Below are 23227 nucleotides of genomic sequence, written 5' to 3' on the forward strand. Positions count from 1 at the left end.
GAGCCGCTTTCAGGCTATGAGCCGCTTTCCCAAAGCGGCTCAGGCTATGAGCCGAAATTTCGACCACCTGGGGTTCTTTAACGTGCACTGACATCGCACGACACACGGGCACCTAGCTTTCCGCCGCCATCGAAAAGCAGCCACGAAGGCCGGGATTCGATCCCGTGTCCTTGGGCACAGTAGTCGAGCGCCCTAACCACTGCGCCACCCCGGCGGGGGGTGTGTGTGCATATATATATATATATATATATATATATATATATATATATATACACACACAGTCGGCGAGGCCAAGGAAAGCGTTGGGGATGGTACTTCATGTCTTTTTTTTTTAATGTTTACTTGGATAAGCACAGAAATTAGTAATGTAATCTGTTTAGGGGAAAGATAATTAAACACAATGTAGAAGAAAAAACAACGTGCCGATGGTGGGAACCGAACCCACGACCTCCGAATATCGCGTCCGGTGCTCTTCCAACTGAGCTACATCGGCCGCTGTCCCCCCTGCTACTTGCTTGGGTATTTATGTTGTCTGTATACGAACCTTGAGGGTGGCGCTGGTGAACACTCTCAAGGTTCGTATATATATATATATATATATATATATATATATACATACATAAAGGATGGTTTCACGGCGGTCCTGCTGAAATTATTTTTATCATCACGTAACGTAAAGAACAGAAATTGAGCTTTAAGGCGCTCTGAACGGCGATCTTGAAGTTATTGCTGTCACGAAGAGAGACTGTAGAGGTGGCAAGGCGGTTCTACTCAACGGCAGTTCGTGGTAAAAACAAATGATGCATATTGCCACGACAAGATGGCACATCTACTTTCTTTATAGGATCGATGCCAGGTGTGACTTGCGGTTTTCTTCCGAGAAAGGATGAAGATAATATAGTTTATGAAGCAGACAGAGGCGAGGAAAGCGATGAGAAGGCTATAAGCATATGAACCAGCATGTTCTAATTTTAAGTGAACGGGGTTTTTCTACCGCGTAATTTGAAGTGAAATGAGTACGCCGCTGGTTGAAAAAAAAAAAAAAAAAAAGAAATGAGGGAGAGAGACTAAAAGGAGGCGAGAAAGACGGCGGAAGCTGCGCTCCGAAAATTTCGAGGAGTGTTCTGACACCGAAACTGCACGGACAGATCATTGATTCAGGGCGGCAGTCAGAACGTTCCGCACCAATATCTACTTCGATTACTTCACGCTCAAGTAACGGCTCGAACTACCTCCCTGGCTGCCTCTATCGCTGTTACCGTCGGCGCAATTACTGAAAAAAAAAAAAAAAAAAAAAAAACTGCACCGCGTTTTGTGCACTAGCCACTCCTGTGCGATAGCCCTCCGTGCCTGAAAGTATGAGACGTAATAAACAGCTAAAAAATAAGCAAGCAGATAAACTCTCATTATTTTGGTCGTATTAGCTTAGGTATGTGGTTCTTAGCGATTGGCCCGTGTCGTTAACTAAACCAACGCGACCGAGTCAGCGAGAATCAGATGAACGGCACGCACACTGTCGATCCGACCCAAAGCTTAACCATCAGCAGTTTCTATTTCCCGATAGCGCGGGAATTAGAAACGTCCCCGATCTGAAATAGTTTTTCTCGTGACAGAGCAAAGCGTAAATGCGCACGAGATACAGCAAGCTTTGTGTCTGACCCTCCACTTTTGCGATTGGATAACGTACGAGATCGTATTTATCCTTCCTGTCAGCGGACTGCTTTCCCGTGGGTAAACGTCGCCAGACGGAAGGTGAGAACGCTCTGTCGCATCTCGCACGGCGGCCCCGCGTCCGGATGGCGCGTCGCAAGCGGCGTCCCATTGCCTATTGTGTTGCATGAGGTGGAGTAACGAGATGCATTCCTGTTTACGAGCCGGACGGGAGGCGACGAGCACGTGACGATTTCTCCTGTACTTGTTTTTCGACTCCCCACGCCTCTTTGTTGAATTCGAAGCAAACGAAATTAGGTTTGTTTTTTTTTTTTTTTTTTCTCTTTTTTTTTCTTTGCGCTGGCTGTGTGAAACGCAGGTGGTAAGGTATAAAGTTGGGCGAGTTGGTACAGAGACATGATTGAAATAGTGCAGTGCGCTAAAAAAAGACGAATACTAAACACATAATGAACGGGACACGCAGGTGAATGTGAGCAGGTTTGATCCTGGACAGCTTGCAGTATTGTTTACCAGGAATTCTCCTCTATCTCGAAAATGCACTGCAAACATTTTCAGGAGTATGCCGGTGGTCGGGAGCAAGCTTTCACGGTGCAGGACACGTGACTGTCGGTCGCGAGTGTTCTTGCTTTCTCTTTGAATGGCCAGGCTGGTGTGCATGCGAAGGCAACTGCCGCCGGGCCTCAACCGACTCGCAGGGAAGGGACGCGCTCGAGCTGAACAATCACCAGAATGCCTCGGCGCCGACGATTCGGACATTACATTTGTGCTCCGGTGCGTGCTCGTGCGATTGCCAAATAACCGCCCGCATTGAGCGGGTGGGACTCTTCGCAAGAGGCCGGAGAAATCCGCCTCTGATACCACTTGCTGAATTTCCATCTTTTACGCAAGAAGGTCGCGCATCAACGGGTGAATGCAAGGAATATAGTTACATGACAGCTGTGTTTTTAGTGCAAATAAGAACTGCCAAAACACGATCGACAGGCGCTGACGCCGATGTGGGAATACATTCACGCCGAGTCACTTTCTGCGCGCTCTTTACAAAAAGCGACAAGCAAGATTTATCCCTTTTCGCGTCACTTTGCATAGTTAGTAATATGCAGCTGTTTTAACCAGATCGACGCAAATCTTCCCCTAGCCGGCGCCATCTCGTTGCGTTCGAATCGGTCACTCATATGTATCCATGTATCGTCATTGGCCTTTTTCAAGTGTAGTTAATTAGGACTTTTCAGCATTGCACCAGGAGTGAACGAAGGAGTATGTCGGGCATGGCCCCACGTGCGAGTGGCTTTGTTCCTGCCGTTGCATGGTAATGAGTGAAGCACGGTGAAACGCGTCATGATGTTCGCCGTATAGTACGTTCTATGCCACGGTGTGCGCGCGTGCTTCGCTCGCTGTGTGGTCGAAGACTGCGAACTTAGCACGCATTCTTTCACGCCCATTCGCTTGCTCGAGAACTTTTTGGACACTCCACCACGCGGCACAGACGATGTGCTGACACTGCCGCGTTTTATTCCTGATATGCCAATCGCATCGCTTTGACGCAGTAGCTTATCGACAGCTTCAAGCTTAACTGTGTCAAACTGATTTTCCACGCCCCCTGCATATGCTTATTGCTCATTGATTTCGCGCTCTGTCTAAGCCAGCGTTGTTTAATCCACTCGTGGCGTGCGTCAGCTAACAGAGAGCATCTAAGCTAGGCATTTTATCAATTGAATCAATCAGGCCTTCGCCTCTGGTCGTTCGGAATGCGAGCTCGCGTTTGTAGCCAAGAACATGTCAAAGAGGCAGCTCACGGGATCCGGACCGACCTTTGTTCGTTCGGAATGCGAGCTGTCTGTCGGCTGCAGCTGTATACGCGCGCAGTGGAACGACTGCAACAACGTACGCATCCGCACTTCAGGTTCCCTTACCTGTATTCGCAAATGAAAGCTGGTGGTTCTGGGCGAGGATGCGTCTACACAGCTGCATGGAGAAGAAGCCTGACACAAATATCTGGCTGCATGAGGCCCCCGAGTGCGCAACAGCTATTTTGATGATTTAAGTTTTTGTAGTAGTGCGCTGAAGCTTTGTGAACTTATAAAGCGCAAAGGACAAAGACGTCTCTTCGCAAATTATCAGCACGTGTTGTCTTTGTGCTCCGCGGCTTTCTGTATGCGCTGTTCGCCGTTTATCCAGTGTCTGCAAAAAAAGAAAAAAAAAAAGTCCAATTGCTTAGTAAATTGAAGAGTAGAAATTAAATCGACAAGATGGTAACTTCCAAACTCATTTTGTCGGTTTGAACTTCGGACAACGCGCGCATTCGACTAAGGATATTTTTTTTCTAGTTTTTTTTTAGTGAGACACCGTGTGTGCAGTGTAAAATGACATCGATTTATAGGTTAAAAGTAGGTGATATATATGTCCGGGATGCATACATCCCGGACTTATATCACGCCATTTCTTAAAGGATCACCATCATTCATTAATTTTGGCTTCTTTTTTACCCCTCTGTTATGCGTGTGCCGCTCAGCATAGAATTTATACGCGTCTACGCCACTCATTGCATATACATTGTATTTGCAGCCGGTTCTTACGTTTTGTCATTCTTTGTGTATTCTATGCGCCGAGGCTCTACGACTGCTGTTCCATAATAGTGCACAAATGGACCTGTTGACGAGCCTTCCGTTGGAACACATGAGTGGCGGACCAGTGGTTTTATCTCCCGACCACTCGGATCATTCCTTTTCGTTCAGCCCTTGCCACGCACGAAGGCATGACTTAATGATCTGTAATTGCCCCAGGTGTCTGGGCGTTGGTTGTCACATGAATGGCCTTGCGGGACTGTCGTTGCAAGCGTAATGCTGCCGCCGGCACGCTACTGAAAACGGGTCGTTAGATGGGCGTACACAAGTCTGGGTTCTTCTTGATTTCGTTCAGCAAAGAGCTATTTGTCGCGCACGTGCGTCTGTTTGCAAACCTTGCAGACGTCGGTCAACAGGGAGCTAGCCCCGTCGAACGCGGATCGTGCGTGGCATTCGCTCTCCCTCAGTGCTGTCCACCGCCGCCGTCTTTTCTCGGGTCCGCTCCTGAGCTCTCGCGCCAAGGTTTCTTGGGCCGTTTTTCATCGGCGCGTCTTCACATGCCCGCGCACGGGCCTCGTTCAAGGTCGGCGCGGCGGTTGCCCTGAGGTCGCTATCGGGCGGAGGAAGAGCCCGCGTCTTTTTTTATCGCCTCCCGCGCATCTTGCCTTTGTTATATCAGCGGCCGGCGGCTGTTCCGGGCGTGGTTTTTCGCACCTTTGGCTTCGGGCCGCTCGTCGTCGTCCACTGGTCTTGTCCGCGTAGCGCACGTAGGGCTTCCGGAAAAAAGAGGCGGTAGTGAAACTCCGGCGCTAAAGCCCCGCAATCTGGCGGCGATCCGTCCTTGCGGTCTTCACGTGCGCCGCCGCGTCTCCGAGGGAGAGGAGGAAGCGCCTCGGACGGCGGCGCGCTGAATGGAAGAGCGGTACTGTCGCCGTCTGCTCACCGGCCGGCTCGCACCGCGGACTCTCTGCTCCTTTTCATGCTGCGCGCGTGAAAGCACACTTCTGCGCAGCCGCTACGCATCTTCCCCTGGACGGAGTGTACACCTGCAGGTAAATTCGCCGAAAGTGTTAATCACGAGTCTGCGTGTCGTGCTTATGCCTACTTATTTAAACAGTTCAGGGAATCAAATTTTCACTGTCTTTTCTATTGCCACTTAATTTTCATTTCCAGGGTATAACTTTGCGTCTAGTCGCGCAGCCCCCGTCGTTGTCATTATCGCGCAGAAATTTCGACGAAAGTTTTTTTTTTTTTTTCTTTAATGATTTTTCGTACACCAGTCTCGTTGCCACAGACATCACATTTGAGCGCGTTATAGAGAGAAAGCAGGCTCTGGTTCTGAACGCTGCGTCGATTTGAGAGCTTATATTGTTCTTGCTGCTGACATGGAGCGCACTGCAGCCTTTGGAATGAGTCACTTGCGGCAGCATTTGTGGTAACCAAACGAACCATTCCGGGCAAAAATGGCGTTATCACAACGAAGCGTGGCACTCTCCATTTCATTAACATGCAGGGCAGCGGACTGGTATATTTGAGTACGCAACGAATGCGCTCCGTGGGATATGCATGTGTTTTTGAAGCCTGTAGGAAGTGTGCTCGCACATGATCTTCGGGCTTCAAATGTCGGCGGGTCACGGCCTCATTCGCAACACAGCACGCGCGCACTCCCTTCCAAGATTTGTGGTCGGTTGCACACAGAACTGGGTGCAACTGGCGGCTGCGAATATTGTTCAGAAGTCTTTAGATTGTGATATGCTTAGACATGTGTCATTGTACCAAACTGCTCTGCCTTGGGCAGCTAGGGTTCCGTCGTCCCGCATTTCCCGCTCCTTTGATTCTTTATTTTTTGACTCCTCATAAACGCGTGCTCGTAAGCTTTGAAGCGAAAAATAAGGCGGCGAATTTTAAGGACGCATCCTGCCTTCCCCCTGTCCGTGCGTCGTGGACTTGGCGCTTTCTCGCGGCTTGCGTGCAGTGTGTTTGCTGACTGGGACTTAAATAGCGAGTCATCGCGACCTTCCACTGCGAATGGCTGTCCTTGAAGATGATTGTGCAGCAAAGTGCTCGGCAGAGATGACATCAGGGAAATGAATCCTAATTCCCTGCTGGTGCCTGTGCTTGACCCTTGAGCGCCTTCGTGTGTGAACCTGATTGGCTGTACGCAAACTGCGCTTGTACTGCACTGCCGCGCCACTTTCCGGGAGCGCCTGCTGTCGATACGGGCGAGTATGTGATTCATAGTGGTTCACCGCGCTAACACCTATACTTCGTCTCACAAGATGTTTGCAGCACTGCGAAGGGCAGGGGAACCCGGTCCAATCAGGATCACGCGCACTGCAATTGGCAATTGTGCTCCTACGCGCCTCTCGCCCCCCAAATTGGCGGGGGTGACAGTACGAGCACAATTCTCTATTATAGTGCGGAGAGGCGAGAGGCACTTAGCTGCAGCACTGCGAAATGTAGAGGAGCCCTTGCAATTGTGCTCCTATCTTGTGAGACGAAGTATAGAACGACAAGAAACACTACAACACAGAGCGCGAACTTTCAACTGGTGTAACCCAGGCAGCACAAATCTTGGGCCCAGTGTTGGTATACGGTGTTGGCAATGTCCGGGTCAATGTAGGACCAGTCGTTACCGACGTAGTACCAACACTGGGCCCAATGTTCGTGCTGCTTGGGAAGTTCGCGCTCTGTGTTGTTGTGTTTCTTGTAGTTCTAAGTGTTAGCGCGGTGAACCACTATGAATCGCCACCTATAGCCCAATTCTCGGTATTTTAGGAGTATGTAATTATTTTTGCCTGGAAACACGTCCTCTCTTTTCGATCCGTCGTCATCCTATTTGTCAAAAAAAGCAGAAAGGAGTCTGAAAAGCGCAGTTGTGCTGGGTATTACAGTTTGCGTCCGTCGATAGTTAACTTTCGCATTCGGGTGCTGTTGTAGTCCATCTGACTCGTCTGCCACGTTCGAGGCTGTGGGACGAATTATAAATGTTGAATACCCTGACATCTGTTACATTTTTAACTGCAGTTCAGGCTATTTTGAGATTTCCTGCTTTATTTTATTTTTTTTTTATTTTTTATTTTTTTTTTTTTTTTGCATTTCTGTCCGATTTTGTTTTCGTGCTCAAGTTTTGGCTCGCGTAGCGTCCATTGCGAAGATCGCGAAGTGCTGATGGCAGCGGCGCGGAAGGCGATTACGGCATGCACGCTGGTCTTTGGACGCCGTAACTGCTGTCCTGGCGCTAAACTTGGGCTCAGTAATTAAGTATTCAACCAACTATCTTGTTATCAAGCATTTTATTTTTTATTATTTTTTTTTTACACGCACGCTTTCGCTCTGGCAGTAAATTTACGCATACGAGTCGGCAAATATGTTCTCGTCAAGAGCACTTCCGCTCCTCTTTGTCAACGGCGAACAACTTAATGGATCCACATAAAATTAACAGTGGGTGTATCGTTTGGCAGACATTTTTTTTTTTTTCTTTTTGCCGCAGTTTGTGGGTACACGGTTATGGCTCACTTTTCTTCACTTTCAGTGCATTGTAGTTCGAGTGTATTGCACAAGCTGAGGGCTGTTCAGCCGAGCAGAATGTGTGTCCCTCTTCGTCCGCACCGCGGAATGGACATCCCGGTAGTTAGCGTATCCTGTAGTGACCACTGCTCGTCGTCTTGTGCTGTCGCACGGTGGGTCTACTCGCGACTTGACTGGCGAGAAAGTATGGCGGCCGTACGAAGCGGAACAGGTGCTGCCTGTTTCCGCACTGCTTTCTCTACCCTCCTGGCATGGCACTGCGCTCTTGCACGGCTTGTACACGCCAGCTGACGCGCGGCGTTGCGTCAATTATGAAACAAGTGCTCTCCCGCCAACCTACTTGCGCGCGTCGGTTTTCTTGGCACGGTTGTGCTTCCTTCAGTCCGACTGCCGTATCGGAGCGCGCCTCCGTCACATGGTGCCAATATTCTGAGAACTATTCTTGAAGTCTCTTCATGGCGTTGTTCCCATCATGCTTTTTTTTTTTATTTTCTTTTGCTGCTCCCTTGTCAGCAAGGTGCTTGATTCCGTCGCCCACTTGGGAAAGGGAGGACAGCTTCTTCGTGATCTTACCAGTAATGTACACAGGAAAGAAATTTGATATGCTAGCACTCTAGACTGGAAGTCCAAGGCCAGTGCTCATTCGTCCGTTTGTGCTTGCGTTATCTTTCTTGATGTAGGCTCTGTGCACTTCGCACTGTTGAACGATTATCGGGTGCATGCACCTCGCGTTCTGTTCGGGACTGGATAACTCCCGTCCATTGTTTCCGTCGCTTTATTGGCAGACAAGGGCCGGATTGCTCAAACAAGAGTGGGGAACTAGTGATAAGCGAGTTAACGGTATAGTTACATTTTTCCTTCAGCGATTCCACTTACCTAATGCTTGGATTTGTGGATGGTTGCGCGTCACTCAGGCAATTCCTTCCTATTTATAGGGCATAGCGGTAATTACGGTTATGCTGCAGAAAAAGCATGTTGCAATTAGTTATGTGTGCGTAATTTCGAGATTGAGAAATCCTGCCTCCTATAGAGTGCAAGAACATTGACTTCAAAGTCAATATTCTTGCAAAAAAATTGATTGAAGAGGCTAAGATCGCAAAAAAAAAAAAAAAAAAATGGACCACGTGCGGTTCTTTAACATGCGTGGACATCGAACAGCACATGTTTATTTTGTTTGTTTCGCCTCCATCATGCTCAATAGTAAATGGTCGTAACCGAGCCACCGCGACGGGGGTAAAAAAAAAAAAAAACCCGCCATTACCAGGCTACTTCTCACACCCAAGCGATAAATTCGTAGTAAAACTCGACGCTTTTAAACTACGAAAAATACAGTAACGAAAAGTATTACATGGATGGGAAGGCGTTAAGCGAAACCGGCCCGCGGTGTAATTCAGGCGTCTAGAAAATGTGTACGGCTTCTGCTGTAACAAACAACGAAGGACGCGCTTTCCATGTGTGTGTGCAATAATTGCGCAGCTCTGCAACCCTTCGTTATCGCGATTGCCCTGAAGTTGCGCAAGTACAGAGGACGAAATTTCCACGAGCTGTTGGCAATCGCGGCAATCCTAACTACTGCTTTATCGCGAATGACGCAAGATTCCCGGAGCGATAATGCTATATTCGACTCGACCCTGTTGTACCACTGAGAGATAACGCTGCACAATAGCGTGTGCCGCGAATATATTGGAGGGGAATATTACTCCGTCATGACTTGCAAAATGCGCTTTGCATCAAGTGTGAAACTGAAAACGAAACTATACAGAAAGGTTCTGCGTATATGCACCTTCGAAAGCCGCGCGCAAATGTAGCAGGTTTATCGATAACGACGCAAGCCGCGGGCCTACTTTCTAGCTTCGTAATGGGACATTTACGGCACCTTCCAATCTCAAAAATGTAATCCTCGTTCGCCGCTGACTCTATGTGGAGTTTGGTAGCAATGAGCTTTCACCAGCCCTCAGCGCTGTGTGCCTCAATGTTAAGCGCCAGGGGTCAGAAATGCAGCCGTTGCATTATTTCTGCAGGTGCACGAACGTATGCACCCGGGAGGTATGCAACCACTCCTCCTGCTCTGACGCGGGGTACCGCTCACGTGTTCGCTGCCTAGCTGCGAAGGCTGCTTCATTACGAATGGCGCGCGCAAAACGATCGTATCTCGCGTTGTCCTGCTGTTTATCGCCCTTTCTATTCAACGCAGTCCAGCCTTACTTTCTTCGTCTTGTTGGAGTTGTGTGAAGCCAGTGCGGCCTCGAAATCTAAAGCGCAATCGTGTGCGTCGCCTCATGACCCGCGTTCACCTCGCCTCCATACGACGTCGTGAAAGCCGAGATGTCGGTCGGCTTCGCAGTGCTGGGGCCCTCCCTCTGCTCGGGGCGATGATCCCCGGGGTGGAAGGGGGCAGAGCATCTTGGCTTGTGCCGCCGGGAGGGGGCAGACAGCGCATGGAGGAATTTTAGCTGTGCAGGAAGTGTATATTGTTTTCTTCGTTTGTATGGCGTTTTTAAGCATATAGCGATTTTGTTTTTCTTACTTGGTCATTGCGATTTTGTTTTTCTTACTTGGTCATTGCGATCCTTCAGCGCTTGTGACCCAACTAGCCCTGAATTGTTACGCCGTGGACAGAATATATGAAACGAAAAAAGTATTTGTGCACGTTCACTCGGTTGCTGTGTATACACCGGAAGCAAAACTGATCAACTGTCATTAAACAGCTGTACAAACCAATGCTAGCGTGGTGAACAAAAGCTAAAAAAAAAATGGCAGATTAGCACATGGAGAAGCGCGAGATTATGGCGCCCTTTGTGCCCTCAGTGAATCTTTACTGAACCGCGGGCTTTCTTGCTATTTTCAGATTACTTTTGTCTGCTTGTTGGACCTTTGCCAGATCTAGCGGTACGGAAAGTTTGAGAAGTTGGAGCCTTGGCCCCGGGCCACCTTGTGGCAGGGAAGGTTTTCGTTCCGCGCCTGTCGCAGTATGGAAAAAAAAAAAAAAATGCCACGGTCTTGGTCGGAGCTGTCCCGATGCTCTTTATTGAAGAATGCATGTCCCATAAAAGGACAGCATCTTTGTCCGCATATATTAATGGTTAGTATCTACAATGATTTACTTGTCAATAATTTATGCGCCGAAGCAATGATCAGTAAAGCAAAGTACCAAAGTATTCATAGCAATATTGAACATAAAGAAAAAGACGCGTAAGGCCAGTTCTTGTACTGCTGATGTAGGAGCCGGGGGAAAAACTTAGATGCCCCTTAAGAGGAGAAGGCGAAAGCCTAGTTTCGTAGTCATGATAAGTCATTGTAGTCATTACCACTCATAGCTAAGCATTTTTACTCATTTGCAATCAGTTGCGGTCATTACAAGTCGTCGTTTGGCATATTGTCGTTTCTTAGTCATTAGCAGTCATGATGTCTCCCTATAGTCATATTGATGTCATTACCACTCATCGCTAAGCATGTTTGCTCATTTCCAATCAGTTGTGTTTGTTAAATGTCATTATTAACCATCATTATTAGTCATTAGCATTAGTCATTAACTCTGTCGTTTTAGATTTATAACCTTTATTCATTACCTATATCACCATCAATCGTTTTCATTCTTAATCTCCCTCCTTACACATCCGCTATTTGCGAGTGACATATCAGGGCACAGATGCGACGCACAGCTCCCGCGCACAGGCTTTCGCTCCATCAGCCTAGGAAGGCTTTCGCCTTAAAACTTCTTTTTTGTCCTATAATTCGAGGCACGCAGCCCCCCAGTTGGTACTCCGCACGACCACACTCACGGTTCATGTGCTGTTCGTCCATGACGTATGCGGTCGGGCTGAGGCAATCTTCTGCCTGGCCAGGTCCGCTGACCGCAGTGAGGTCTCCCAATCCTCGCAGGTTCGGAGAGGCACCGGCCCGGCGGGGGTTAGAAATAGAAAACCCGCGACAGAGAGCCCTGAAACCCCCTAAAAATCATTAAATTCAAAATTTGCATAAGGCAGTTTTTTTACGCACTCTGCTCTGCTATATCTCTAGAACGTAAACATTAATCATCATCACTGTTCATATTAGGCTTTTTATTTGCATTTAACGATGTCCAGTTGACTGAACATGCGTCCAACCCCTGCGTTCAACAAGCGCAGCATCAGAATAAACTCAGTCAGCTCGAAGAAGGAATTTTTGTCGGAACCATCAATGCAGTTATTTGCATCGTCAAGAAACAGCTGTGATCCCAGTGTTGTTTAAATTGTCGAGGGTGGACTTCCTTCACTGCAGTTAAATGGCAACGTTTTTTTTTTTTTTTTTTCTCTCGTGGCTGACTCATGGAGTTCGTAATTAAGGGGCACCGATGAGAACACAAAGCTCGTTCATTGCCGTTTGTAACTTCCAGTACCCAGTCTCAAAACTTAGTCTTGCAGCCACTGTTTCCAAAACTTCTGCACATAACTTGGCAGGCCCCAGTCCGCCGGACCACGTACGCCCGGCAAGGTATGACTGGACGACTGCATTACAAAATGCCGCATAGATCAATTCAAAATGTATTGCCCATGTTCCGATAATCGCCATCTTGACATCTCAGTCACAATGCTCGCAGCAACGGTCTCCTGCGGAAATATTTTAAGAAACATACCCTATTCTAAGCGAAACTGTACATCCGGGTTCGATCCTGACCGCAGGCGGCTGCGTATCGATGGAGGCGAAACGGAGAGGCGTTGTGCAATGTCAGTGCACGTTAAAGAACCTCAGGTGGTCGAAATTACTCCGTAGCCCTCCACTACGGCACCTCTTTCTACTTTCATTGCCGCCTCCCTCCCTTACGGCGCGGTTCAGGTGTCCGCAGAAACAAGTGCGACGGATTCTGCGCCTTTCCTTTCCTGTGAACCAATTATTATTATTATTATTATTATTATTATTATTATTATTATTATTATTATTATTATTATTATTATTATTATTATTATTATTATTATTCGCCAAAAGAAACTCCAACAGGACCTAAATACCGCTAAAAATCCCGCCTCCCACAATGCAACATTTTTGCCCGCTAAAGTGTAAAAACCCGCTAAACTTAGGGGGAGACCGCCAAATTAGCAACACTTAGAGACCCCGGTATGCACAACTACCATAACGCCGGGCAGGATAAGAGAATGTGGCTACAGTGCCTGGAATATACTGGTGTGGGCACCGTGCAGGAACCCAGGGGGCAGCACTCGCGGCTAACGGCAGCGCCACGAGTGAGCGCCGGAGGATATTTGTAATGGCCCGCGCGGCCGCCTGGGCAGGGCGCGCGCTTGAAAAAGGCGGCCTGCGCATCGAAATGGTGGCAGTTTCGGCCAGCTGGAGCGACGTATCGAAGCACGAACAATGCGGGAGCCACACGACACAAGTGTGGTACAGCTTCACAAATGCCAGCCTCGAACGCCCCAAGCTGGGCTGGCTGAGAAAAAAAAAAAAAAAGAAAGCTGCGGGGAATCGAGCGGCCGAAAAGGATGGAACGAGTATGGGAAAAGAATAGGAATGAATGAAGCTGAAGTCGAAGAGGAGAAAAAAAGCCTAAAAAAACAAAACAAAACCGACAAGCCTGAAAACTCGAGAACGCTATTACCGGGGCTTGAAATGCCGCAGGCACTTATATTACACAGACGGCTTTTGAAGAGCTTTAACTGTTTTTCTGATGAGGTGGTTAACCACTTTTCTCGACGATAAAGGAAAGGATGGCAGATGGCACGCGGTCGCTGATACATCGACACAGCTATGAGAATGGAAACTCCCTTACAACACGGCACAACAAGCAATCCACGGTTTCTAATACACATGCATGTCTTCCTCTCTGTCACATGTCAGAATTGTAGCATGCCTAATTTTCTCTTTCGTTGAAAGAACGTCCTGCCTCAAATCCCGACTTGAATGCTAGTTTTCATTCGTTTTTTTTTTAACGATCCTTATTGCCTCTTTAATGGTACTTTCAAGTCCTCTGCCACAAAATTAAGTTTTGACAGGGGAGGGTAACGGGTGGCAGCCAGCCGCTCGACCACTTGTTTGGAGCAGGATGGCGTGTAATGAATGCGAAATCTGTTCAGAGCGTCCACGAATAAGTAAAAAAACAAACAAAAAAAAAAACAAAAAAAAAAACATTTCTTAACTTATTTTTTTGCTCGATTGAGCAGTATGGCATGAGAAACGGCTCATCATTTGAGGTTCAGCAGTTCAGTAGACATCGAAATGTCATTAACACAACTAAATGAATAAAGCGTATGGAATGGTAGACAGGGGCTTAATGAATCACATCTACAGAGGAGGGCGAAGCGGAAAGCTGTATACTTCGACGTCAGATAGGGGAATTTTTTATATATTTTTTCGTTTGATTTGCATTGCATTCCAGGAAGACAAGGTGCTCATCTACGTAAAAGTTTGCAGTTAAAAGTGCGGATTTAAGGAGGGGGGGGGGGGGGAGCGAAGGAGGAGAAGGAAAGTAGCGGCATAAACGTGGAAGGAAAGGGTGCGAAAGAAAAAAGAAAAAGAACGAGCTGAGAGGGAGGAAAAAATAAAGCAGGCGAGCAAGTTGCCAAGCCAAATTCGCAAAATTAAGCGCAAGACATAATATGCGCAATTAAAACGCTCCATTCCCTTTGATTACTCTCTGCATTGTACTGGTGCTTATGCAAGCTATCGTAGACAGGGAAATATAGACTGTAGGACAGCTTAAATAAAAATTATGCAATGATCAACTGCATCCACGAGCGCGGCCCACTGGGCACGCACGGCGGTCCCAGTAGATGTGCATTCTATTTTTCGGGCATGCCAATTGGCACCATGCAGATAGCGCTGATGCCTATAAGTTGCCTAATTCCTATTAATATATATATATATATATATATATATATATATATATATATATATATATATATATATATATATATATATATATATTTGCGGGTTGAGAAAGGATGCTAATGCTGGTGAAGGTAGTGTGCTCCCTTTTGGGAAAAATGCTTCGCGGAAAATCTGGACGCGGCAAACCCGGGCACGATTGCCAGCTCACTGCTCGTTGGACGGCACCGATCCAAACATATAGCGTCGCTTCGCTTCGTAAAGCTTTTTTTTTTTCGGGGACGTGAAAAATATTTTGTGCAACAGCAGCAGCCCAGCAATTCATTTCTGACCATATAATGCCGCGAATCGAAAGAACGAATTAACGGCGAATGCGCCCCACCAACAGCAGATCCGCCGCGTCTCCGCTGCACGGCCGGGCAGCCGGGCGCACAGGCTACTACAAAAATCTCCTTCCCGCCGCAAGGGGCGCGCGCGCATCGCGCCGCGAGTTACTCCTGGGATATCCTGGGGCCCTATTCTCGACAATACGCCATTTTGTTCAAATTGTGACGTACGCGTGACGTGTGCAGTAGGACGGTGCCAGGTTACGTAAGCACACAATCTGGTTACGCATTCAGAAGAAAAAGAGAAATAAAGGGACAGAAAAAAGCGCGCTGTCTTCTGCTACTATATATTGGCGCCAAGTATGAAAAACGACGGTGCTCCTGCAGGAACCGATATTCTGCAGTGCGTTCCGTGATTCGGAAGCCTCGGGCTGCAGTGAGGCGAGTGAAGTATGTTGTGGCGTTGCGGTATTAGTGTGTCATGACATACTTGCGGTCGAACATTCGGCATCAGCTACGCACGGAAAGGCTGCCCGAGTTTCAGCTGAAAAGCAAGAACGGCAAATCGACAGATTTGCAAAGTAGCTCGAGCACTGATGAAGAGGCACCGGCGCCGCCGCAATGTACATACATCTCTGAGGACAACGCTGACAGTCTCAAGGTATCATTTACTGTTAGGTACTGGCTGTGCTACCCACCTTTTTCGAAAAGCCGCGTTATGACCAGCTACCGTTAGGTCGCCAAGTCTGCTTAAGTTTCTAACATATTGCGTCGGCTTGAGTTGTGTAGAGCGCGGAAAGCAGCGCAGAGAGAGAGATGGAGGGAGAGAGAGTCTTACACACACACGCACACACACGCGCGCGCGCGCGAAGTGGAAGGCATACGCTGTGCCTTACACCTAGTCCGTTAAATTTTCATGCGCGAGCGTGCGAAAAGATGTCCGAGAAAAAGGACGAAACAGAACAGAATAATGGGAAGGTTAATTAAGCGACTCTCAGGCTACCGTGCACGTGCAGAGGGGTATAAACGGACAATATGGAAAGAAAGCGAAAGATGACTGAGGAAATAATGGCATGAAGCTAGGGCAGCGCCGCGCGCGCGTATTCCTTACTGTCGAAACGGTAAAATGCAAATCAATAAAGGGAGATTATTTTCAGGCTATATAAAAGAAGCAATCAACACAAAATATCACTCAACTACGTCATAGGATTAGAGCGTACCGTCATAGCGTGCTTTTTTCTAAAACATAAGCAAATGGTGAGCCCGCATGCATATATATTAAAAGAAAACTTTATATATGAAACACATCTCATGTTGCAAGCAAACATGTGCCATGTACATGAAACATACATTCCTTTATTAAAATAGAAGCTGTGAGTAGTTTTGCTTGCTTTGCTCATCGTGGAAAGGCTGTTCAATTCGTTAACATTGCAGTGAGTGCATAGTGCAAGGCAAAAAAGGCAGTGTTTAGGGCCGACGTTTAAGAAAGTCTTTGATGATCCCTCGCTGCCTGTCGCGTGAAGTTCCTGCACAGCCATCGAATCATATGACCCCTCAGATTGTACTCACGAACAGATAATTAGAAAGCATCGCGGTACTCTTTGAAATTTATGATGGTTTGGTGGGCGGTGTTTAACACAGAGACAAAAAGAAGAAAACACGGGACTGGCACCTTCATTTCCCTTCTTTTCTTTGTATCTGTGTTAAAAAGCGCCCACGAAACCATCATGAACAACCTACAACTCGCCCAACTTCCCCTTCTGTTGCTCTCTGAAATGCCTCGTTTCGCGCAGATCAACCGCTTGAGTTAGCGGGCCGCATTGCTGCACTTGGCTACGACGGCGTGGATCGATGGTTTCTCTGAGACCAAAGCTTTGCAACGGGAGGTAGCTAATCCTCTAAAAGATGACGCAGCTGAAAGTTCCCTTATGACGTCGTTTTAGTGCTTTCTGCAATTACTACAAGATGTGTCAGCTTACTTCACCATCCGCCAAACTCTACCAAACTGCGATGAGCTAACAGCCGCCTATACTGCACGTCGAATTCGCCATGTTTCTTTCGCATCCGTCAAGGGTTCAAAATGCGGCGCCCAACTTTGGTCATTTCCAGCAATGGCAGAATATCATTTATGTAATGAAACTTCATTTTGACATCATCATTAAATGTTTATGCATGACTTATTTCCCGCCACACAACGTCAGCCAATCAGATTTCAGGAGTCGGCTCTTGAGAGTGGGAGGTTCATTTCGGCCAATTCGTAATACGAGCGTGAGTGCTTCCCTTTGTATTATATATACCTCTGTTTTCCCTCCACAGTTACTTATATATACCCTCCATGCATAATGAATACTGGTGCTAAAAATCTGTTTTCACGCTCACGTCATTTTTTGCGTCACCGCAAAAAGCCATTTCAACACACTGAAATTTCGCGCCACGAATTTAAAACACGTGACTGTTCTGAGAACCAATCAGAGAAAACAAAATGGCGCCGAACGGCAGCCTTGTGCGTGGCCATGTGTGTCGAGAATAGGGCCCCTGCACTACCATACCTGCACTGTTATGGTGGCTAGCACGGTGCCCATAGTGTGCCGTGCGGTGGCAGTGGTGCCGTTCGCAATGATTGTTACCAGTTGAGGGCACTGCTCAGTGAATGTGCTTGTCTGGCCAACCGGCTAGGATATGTATACCGTATCCGCCCGTTACAAAGGGAATGCCCTCAACTCATCATCATTGTAAGTCAACACATTTTGTATAAAAGTTCTTATATCTTATTTTTATATTTTTACTTGGCTTAAATTTATAACTTTATGATTTCTCGCTACAAGGGGGAACGTGCATATCAGCATCAGCTTTCAGCAGACGATCTCCCAGCAGATGCTTTTGTCTTGGCAGATGATATCGCTTGTGCATGCAGCTGGCTTAGCCATGTGCATGAATGCGTAATTTCGTTCGCGCATGTCATTTATCTGATGCGAGTTTTATTTAATGTGTGTTGTTTTCTGGCATCGATTACTTTGAATGCCGCATTACAAGAATGTTTAGGTAAAGTGACCTTGCAAGGAACGGGCATGTTTTATATCAATGTGCCGTAGTGGATCTCTTTCAAGCAGGGCGATGCTGTGTGCGTGCCTCTTCATGTTTTGTTTTGTATTCAGCTGCGTGTTTCACCATGTCTGACCAACCAGCTCAACGTTCTACTGTATTAGCGGAAACGTGTCCTTGTTCACGGCCCTGGTCGACGCTGCACGACTTGTAGGTCGATAAAAGACGCACACATGCCAACAACGGAGGCTGTCGCGATTCGATTGAAAGCGACTCGGCCAACTTCCTAGCACACATACACACTCCTACACAAGGAGGTTATATAATTGCTCCTACACTCCCAGTCCGCAGTGCCCCTATGCGGGAGTCGCTGCTCTCAGTGCCACCTCGGCGCCCTCGATCGGCACACTAAGGTGGTATATTCCAGACACTGTATTGTCGCTGATGCTGGTGGTCTAATTATCTTCGTTATTTACTGCGGCGAGTGTGAACTTGGTAAAGAAGCGAAAGAGCGCGCCGTGCACGCTGAGCGCACGTCAATTACGATCGAGTTGATGCTGGACGGAGGAATCGGTGAATGGGCGGCGGGCTACCTCAGGACAGCCCACAATTCGTTCGAAGTTTCTTTTCCGGCACGCGCGCCATTTTGCCAGACTGCATTTGCTGCTGTCGAGCGTGTTGTATTTTACTGCACCCGCAACTTTACGAAGGTCTTTCTCCTTGGCTAATGGCATTGTCGTTGAAATGGATTTTGCGCGCTAAAACTGCTCGATGTGCTCAGGGGCATGCGTCGCTGCATGATTTTTTTTTTTTTTTTTTTTTTTTTTTTGCGCGGCTTACCTGTCCCCCTTCTTAAATTCACTTCAGGCAGCGCAGATACTGTCTGTTCGCCGTGCGCCTGAACCCCCGTTGCGCTACGGCTAAGTGCCGTTAACGGCGTAATAGAGAGAAAGAATTTACGGGAGCTATGGGTAAATTTTAACGCAGCTCTTTTTGGAACCTAATGGTGTCATTCCATGCTAACGAAATATAGATATATGTGCCTTATCTGGCAGACGTGAAGCTGCCTTTCAGCCTTCGCCCTCACAAGTAGCAGTGTGCGTGGTGTGCTGCGTTTGCGGTGGCACGAACTCACCCCTCATTGTTTTTCGTTTCTCCAGGACATCCGAGAAGTACCTGCGAACATGGCCGTCTACAAGGACGTGGTAGTTATTGGTAAGCCTTCTTTGCTATATCGTTTGGAATCAGTGTGTGTGCCCACGCGTGTCTGTGCGTGTGCGCGTACGTGCCCTGAAAGTACCAATGCAGGCCGTGAACGTGGCCCCGGGTGGCAAGAGTGTCATCAAGGCCGCTTTCTGAAGAGCTTGCTTTGTGTCCTTTTGATGTTGAAAGCACATTTAAGGCGCATGGACAAAAGAGGCGGGAAGCGTCCAGCCGACTTGGGGCAGCGCCTGCCGTCGCCTGGCAAGACCTTGCTCTAGGGCGTCTCGATGGTTCAGCACTAGGGTGCGGTCACTGGCTGGACCGCAGGAGCGTGCGCCGAAAGGGAGGGAAAGGAATTGCTCCCGGAGCGATAGGCAGCAGTCGTCGGGGTCATATGGGGGTCATTCTCGCAATAATGCGCCAGCGGGGGGCTAGGCGCTGCAGTCGCCTTCTAGCCCCGGCGTCAGCCCTAACAGAGAGAGCTGTGACCCCCAACCTGCGGTGCGAGAAGTCTCCACTGCGGCGGGTTCGGGCCATAGGGGACAAACACTGAGTTACGTACTCGAACAGGGTTTATTGTGCTCGAGTACACGGTAAAAGAACACTCAAATACAACCGCCGTAGCGAGCGAACGTCCCGTCCCGCTCGTGTACGGGGGTGTTCTGCTCGCGTGGCTACGAGCTCACGGCCCGTTGCGGTAATGGAGTTGCGAGTTGTGAGATGCGCGCTCCTCGACTCGGACCGGGGAGAGGGGGTGTCCCAGTTAGGCCGGCAGGAAAGAGGGAAGCCCGCGGCAGTGTCGCCGCGGGAGACTGGGAGGTGGCCAGTGTGTCCTCTCCTTCTTCAACCTCCCTAACAGCGCGTGTAATTCGCGTTATAATTACGCGTTGCCGTTATAATGAGGGCAGGGGATTTTGAATCTCCACAGGGTGCAACTGGTAACAGTAACATGGCGAAACGCGCACGATCACAAAAATCAGTCTAGCGCGACTAATTGAAGGCTATCGCGTTCGTTTTGGCTAAAACGAACAGTTCAATGCTATGATAAAAATGACTGTGCAAGATAGAGGAATCAATCCGCTGAATAAATAAGCTCAGTATTAATTGTTTGAAACTTTCAGCTTTGCAACACTCGGCACCGTGTGTTCGGAAATAATCGAGGGCTGCGTAAAAAGTCGTATCATGGTAATTTGTAGTTCTAGTAATTGATGATTGATTGGTGTGTGAAGGCAATGGCGAGTTAATGAATTACGGCAATGGATTGGTTAATTGCTGAAATAAATGAAAAATGAGGGTTCAAAGATACCAAAAGGCTTAGAATTAAAAGCTAATGCTTGATGGTGGTAATTAAGGAAGTTTAGTGTGTTTAATTGATCTATTAATTAATTGAAAAATATTAAAAATTGGAAAAAGGATGGTTCACAAGTGTTAATATGCTCAAAATAAAGAAGCAGTGCTTTATGGTGCTAATTAAAAATTTAAAGCTTGTAATTGATGGAATAAAAAAAAGAAAAGGTGTTTAAAAGTGTGAAATACTCGGAATGGAAAGCCAATGTTTGCTGATGTTAAGTATCGGTGTATAAAAACTAAGAAAAGAAAAAAAAAACATTGTGTGTTGGTTGAATATTTAGGGGAATCCCCCCGATGTGGAGTAGGTTTGTAATAACGGAGTAATTACTCATTGACATCAACCAAAGTACAGCCATGCGCCTACAAATGAGTCTTCTCAGAAATTTCGCATTTAAAGAAAAATTGGGGGGTTGAAGCATGGCTTAAACTTAGGGATAAAGCAAAAGCTGTGAGTGTTGGAGTGATAGCATCTTTAACACCCACTTTTCAATCCATGGAATTGTGGACACCTACACCTAAGCAGCAGGTCAAGATCATGTTTTTATTTTTTATTGTATATTGTACATTGGCTTATAAGAAAGGAAAGGCACAATATCTTTCAGACTTGAGAGAAGGAAGATGGCAGAGAAAGCGGAGAGAGAGGTCCCATAGTGGAAGGCTGCAGAGTAATTTGGGCACCTCTGGGCCTTTAACGTGCGCAGACATTGCACAACCCAGGGCTGCCTCTCCGTTAAGTTAGGTTTTGGGGAAAGGAAGGTGTGGTATGCATTTTGTTGAAAACCACGAAATCATGGACACCCCCACTTAATTCAAGGTTACTTGAAGGCCAAATTTAGTGGCACATGAAACCTGCTATACCTAGTGTAGTGAAGCTTTTGCTTCCATTGTAGATTGGTTTATAAGAAAGGAAAGGTGCAGTATCTGTCAAGGTCATTTGAAGGTGAAAACCGGCACTACGTTGAAGCTCGAAAAGCTGGCATAGTGAAGCTTTCGCTTCAAAGATTCCACCACCGCCTTTCCGGGGCAGTCGTTCTACCAACTGAGCTAACCAGGATGACCAGCAGATCTGATGGTAGAGTGAGAGTTAATTGATCCATGAATCGAAGTGGGAATGGTTTTGGTCGAATATCTAGGGGAATCCTCCAAGGTGGAATAGGTTTGTAATAAGGGAGTAATTACTCGTTGGCATCCACCCAAGCGCAGTCATACGGCTACAAAGGAAAGCTATACAGCTTTCTCAGAAACTTCGCAGTTAAAGCAAAATTCGTCCTGGTCCAGGGATCGAACCCGGGACTACCGCCTTTCCGGGGCAGTCTCTCTACCGAAATAACCAGGACGGTCAGCAGATCAGACGGTAGGGTGAGAGCGAATTGATTAATAACTCGAAGTGGGAACGGTGTTGGTCGAATATTCAGTGTGTGTGTGTGTGTGTGTGTGTGTGTGTGTGTGTGTGTGTGTGTGTGTGTGTGTGTGTGTGTGTGTGTGTGTGTGTGTGTGTGTGTGTGTGTGTGTGTGTGTGTGTGTGTGTGTGTGTGTGTGTGTGTGTGTGAAACGCTATCGCGTCATACAGCAGAGCTTAAATGTCTCCCTAATTTTTCTGGTACTTGCCTGTTTTTTTGTTTTTTTCTTATATTCATTCTTGTCTCATCATAGTATGTCATTTACTCCACATTGATTATGCTTACAGCATTGATACTGCATTAATTTCATCAAAGGCCGATGAAGTGTTTCGCGTGTTTTTTTGCTGCTTTGTGACAGTCGCAAATTTACATTAGCGTGCACACAGCAAGCAGGGTAACTGTGACTCGGGCACCAAATTTGGGTTTTGCTCTTTCCTTGTAGTTATGTGCAAGAGGTTAGTAAATTTAAACAGCCACCTAGAATTTTCTCATGCTCTATAAGTAACCCATAATTGAATTTTCCCTGTTATATTGTTTCGGTTTCAGCAACTGAGCAGCGCCTATGATGTCAAAGTTAAGGTCACATGAGACATGCAAAAGCAATAGTTTAGCTACTTGCTCAATGTTTTTAATCCCAGCTCTTGGTGCAGGCTGCCATAAGAGTTGTAGTGGATTAAGTGAATTAAAAGAGCCTAAGCTAATCTAATGGCACGGTCGCCATTTATCTGTTGAAATTGAAACGTGAGAAAACAAAAAGTGTATATATAAGCTGCTTACTGCATGCAAGCGAATTCCATATGGTGGTATTAGTAAGGCAACGAAGGAAGCTAGTTAGTATTGCAGTGTTATGTTGCTTGAATGCACTGACCGGGAACAAAGACTAAACGAGATGACTCTACATAGTGCATGATATCCGCACACACAGTTGCAAAGAGGAGAATCAGTTAAGGGAGTATATTTTCTTCTTCATGATACAGAAAGCATTCCACTATATGGATCATCTCGTGGGTTTTGCCTACGATTGCTAAATAATTTAATATTTAATTTTCTTTTCTTACCTGTTTCTGTCTCAGCAGCCAAGCAATGGCTCGGCTGCTTTTTGGAGAAATTTGATTATAACTTATTTAGTATCCGTAAGCAAATACCTTGTGGTCATCCACATGCAGCAGTGTCTTGTATTGTTACAAAGAATAAAATATGAACACGAAAACATGGAGGAAGCGGATGCAACATTCCGCTAGGTAATTTTATTTGTCGAACAGGTTGCACAGTTACTCCCCAGGCATGCTTTTAACCACAGGCAACTTGTGATGTTTCACACATTTAG

At 47.0% G+C, this 23227-nt stretch overlaps 1 protein-coding gene across 10 annotated transcripts in view; it reads left to right on the forward strand.

Annotated features, from left to right (window-relative positions):
* LOC146205934 (oxidative stress-induced growth inhibitor 1-like) overlaps positions 1 to 23227 on the forward strand; it is a 148011-nt gene that overhangs the window by 111376 nt on the left and 13408 nt on the right. For 8 of the 10 annotated variants that reach the window (XM_084590600.1, XM_084590598.1, XM_084590599.1 and 5 more), the window contains one exon: positions 19108 to 19162. In XM_084590600.1, coding sequence (XP_084446726.1) covers positions 19108 to 19162 — 55 coding nt within the window. Of the gene's footprint in view, positions 1 to 4628; positions 5285 to 10767; positions 10846 to 19107; positions 19163 to 23227 lie in introns of those variants that run through there. The other 2 variants (XM_084590595.1, XM_084590596.1) reach the window with 2 other exon arrangements.

Source organism: Amblyomma maculatum, chromosome 1 (assembly GCF_055883805.1).
Source record: "Amblyomma maculatum isolate TAMU_Amacu chromosome 1, ASM5588380v1, whole genome shotgun sequence".
In the NCBI taxonomy this organism is placed as follows: Eukaryota; Metazoa; Arthropoda; class Arachnida; order Ixodida; family Ixodidae; genus Amblyomma; species Amblyomma maculatum.